A 3351-nucleotide genomic window follows, 5' to 3' on the forward strand; every position below is an offset into this window, starting at 1 on the left:
ATGCGCTCCAGCTGGTCTTGATAGCGGCTGTGTAGGGGGGAAGGGGGCGGGCGCCGGGTGGCGGAGAGGCCGAGGGAGCGAGGGAGCGAGAGAGAGACAGAGAGAGAGAGAGAGGGAGAGAGAGGGGTGGAGCGATGGGGACTAGGACGATGAAAAGGAAGCGCATGGAGGAGCCTAGGCGCGGTTGCTCGCATTGCTGGCCTGTGAGTGGGTGGGTGGGTGTGCTTGCCGGGTCCGAGCCGATGCGCTCGTCCCACGACAATGCCCCTGCATCTTGTCCCGAGGGAGGCAGCTGAAAGAGAAGGGCCCATGGGGATAGGCACAGGGCCAGATGCGGAGGAAGAGGACAATACACCAGGCCGGCAGCCACGCCCCCGTTGTCGGTACCCCCCCCCCCCCCATACACACACATGTATGCTGGACACCCGGGGTCAGCAGGCGTACGCACTTTCGGCGACGGGGCAGTGTACCGCGGGATGCCACGGGGGAGAGCCGCCGCGAGGCACAACCAACAGGAGCAGGGTGCCATCACCGACAGGGGCTATGTTGTTCTCTATTTGACGCCGGGGGCAGGGAGAGGGGATGGTGGTGGGCGACACACGATGCCCCCCCCCCCCCCCCCCCCCCGGTGGACAAGGGTGCACACACACACACACCCTCGCCAGGGTCTACACCGAGAGGTTGTCCTCAAACTGGGGGAAGAGACTCAGAGCCCAGGCGGCGAAGGCCGATTGCGAGCTGTTCAGGGTGAAGGAGGCCGGCGAGCCGGCCGCCTCGCGCCCGGTCACATCCCCCAGGCGCATGGACAGCAATTCCGCCAGCAGGGCCAGCTCCATCTCCCCATCGAAGAAGGCCACAAACGGGTCGGCCTGGGGCAGCCCCAGCGACGGGGAGGTCGGGCTGCCGGACGGGGCCCCATCCCCGGCCCCATCCCCGGCAAGGGCCTCAATCGACCGGGCCAGGACGCGCGCACGCCAGGCATCGGCCAGGCGCACGAAGCAGAAGGAAAACAGCCGGCCGGCGGCCCACCGGCCGATGTGGCCCAGAGCCTCCACATCGCCGGCCCCCACGCCCAGCAGGGTGACCGCCTCGCCGACCATGGCCAGCAGCACCGGCTTCAGCGGCGGCACCATGGCCAGCGCCGGGGACAGGGGCGGCCCGCCGGCGGCCGCCGCATCGCCAGCCAGGCTGCCAGCCGCCCGCGGCCGCAGGCACACATCCAACAGCCAGCCGGCCAGCTTCAGGGCCGCCGGGCCGAAGCCAAACCCGGTCACCTTGGCCTCGTCATGCACCGCGTGCCAGGGCTCCAAGTCCGGCGGGCCGCACCACGCCCCCCGGGCCATGGGGTCCGACCCGTGGCCGGTGTCCCCGGGCAGCGGCGACGGCGACAGGCCCTGGGCGATGCGCAAGACCCGGCGACACTCCACCGGCCGCAGGACCGCGAAGTCCAGCAGCAAGCCCAGCGCCCACTGGCCGCCCTGGAAGAAGTGCATGGTCACATCGGGCCCCGGCAGGCCGATGGCCGCCCAGCCGACCGCCGAGGGGGCCGCCGCCCCGGGCCCCGGCCCGGCACCCACCATGCGCTGGTAGTACCCGGAGGCCGAGAGGGCATCCGCCGAGGCCGGGGGCGGCTCCGAGGCGGAGCTCGGGTCGGCGCGCCAAAGGTGCGCGGCGGCTTGCGGAGCGGCCGCCGCGCCGGCGGCCGTCCCGCCGGCCAGCTGCTCCTGCAGGTGCGGCAGCATCGAATCATGGAAGACCCCGGAGAAGAGCCCCGGCTCGGGGGACGCCTGCCCGAGGGACTGGCACTCGGTGGCGAAGAGCGACCGCCAGAGGAGATCGAACTTCCGCGCATCCGACAGGGGCAGGGCCCCGGCGGTGGCCGGGTCGGCCGGCGCGTCGGCCAGCATGGCCGCCGCCGCCGCCGCGCCGCCAGACCGCGACAGGGTCCCCCCCGGCGAGGCGCCCCCGGGCGAGGCGGCCAGCGCCGCGGCCGAGGCCTGGCGCCGCGACCGGAGCGAGTACGACCGCCGGGCCGGCGAGGCCGCCCCCCCGGTGGGGCTGGCATCCAGCTCGGGGAACTCGCGCGACAGCTCCACCGCCTGGGCGGCCAGCAGATCGAACGCATGGATGGCGGCCAGGGCGGCATGCTCCGGGGCCTGGGGGTCCGACGCCCGGGTGCTGGACGCCGGCCAGCCGACCGGATGCGCCAGCCGGTCCAGATCCACCCCCGGCAGGCCGAGCAACGAGGCGAAGGTCCCGGCCGGGAGCAGCGGCCCCGGCGGGCCGGCCGACGGGAGGACCGACCCGGCCTTGGCCGCGGCCCCGGGAAGGGCCGGCCGCCGGCCGGCCCCCTGCCGGCGCATGCTCCCCCCGGAGAGGGTCCCGCCCGGGGACCCGGGGGCCGCGAACTCCGGCCCGGCCGTCGCCTCGACCAGCGCCTGCCCCATGTCCAGGCAGGTCAGGGCAAAGAGACGCCGGCGGTCCTCGAACGGGTGCAGCCGGCGCAACGGGCCGGCCGGCGCCCCGTCCGGCAGGGCATGCTGCACCACCGCCAGGCCGAGGGCCAGCAGGAAGACGTCCTCCATCTGGGCGGCCGGCCCGAAGGCCGTGGCCAGGCCCAGGGGAATGTGCGCCGGCAGGGCCGGCTTGCCCGGCGGGGCGGCGGCCGAGGTGGCCCCGTCGTCGTCGGCGGCGGCGGCAGCCGAGGTGAGGATGGAGGCCGGGGCGGGAGTGCCACCGGCGGTGGCCGGCGCGGCGGGCGACGCGACGGGCGCCGCCCCGCCGGGCCCGGTGGAGCCCGGGGGCGCCGGCTCGGCCGAGTTACTGGACGCTTGGCCAGCGCCCGGCCGCCGGGGGCGACCGTTGGTCAGCAGGCGCACCGATGCCCCGGCGAGGAAGGACCCAAGGAGAAGGAACAGCGCCATGCGCCCGAGGTCCCTGGATGGCAGGGCGGTGCCCAGGCGGGCGAACACGGACCGGAGCATTTGCAAGATGGCTCGGCCGGGCGGGAGGGGGCAGGGGGCAGGAAGACACGCGCGGGGCGAGGCGGCGGAAGGGAGGCGGGGGGGGGGGGGAGGGGGAGGCGGAGGAGGAGCAAGAGGAGGGCAAGTCGTGCGGGTGGGGTCGGTGGTGTCTGTGTGCGTCAAGAGTCCACGCCTGCGGGGGCGGGGCCGCTGGCGGAAAAAGCGCAACGGCGCGCGCACGGCGGCGGCCCTGGCGCGAGGCGGGGCGGGGAGGGGGGCCCACACCCGGGCCCTCGCCCGGACGTGAGATCCCCCCTGGATGTGGACCTCGGCCAGTGCGGGGGGGGGGGGCCTTGCAATCGGCTTCCGGCGCGGGGCGGATCGCCCG

General features: G+C 75.2%; 2 protein-coding genes across 2 annotated transcripts in view; one reads left to right on the forward strand and one right to left on the reverse strand.

The window, feature by feature from the left end:
- The window catches only part of H696_02664 (hypothetical protein), a gene marked incomplete at both ends in the record, with an annotated part of 1091 nt that extends 1056 nt beyond the window's left edge, over window positions 1-35 (forward strand). Inside the window, one exon of the mRNA XM_009496578.1 lies at window positions 12-35. Within this exon, the coding sequence (XP_009494853.1) occupies window positions 12-35 (24 nt within the window). The remainder of the gene's footprint in view (window positions 1-11) is intronic.
- Window positions 36-668: 633 nt separating this feature from the next.
- H696_02665 (hypothetical protein) lies at window positions 669-2984 on the reverse strand (the record flags this gene model as incomplete). The annotated part of the gene is made up of 1 exon (XM_009496579.1): window positions 669-2984. One exon carries the CDS (start codon window positions 2982-2984, stop codon window positions 669-671), a length of 2316 nt encoding a protein of 771 aa, XP_009494854.1.
- Window positions 2985-3351: the final 367 nt, after the last annotated feature.

The sequence above is a fragment of the Fonticula alba genome (assembly GCF_000388065.1).
Source record: "Fonticula alba strain ATCC 38817 unplaced genomic scaffold supercont2.4, whole genome shotgun sequence".
Taxonomy (NCBI): Eukaryota; order Rotosphaerida; family Fonticulaceae; genus Fonticula; species Fonticula alba.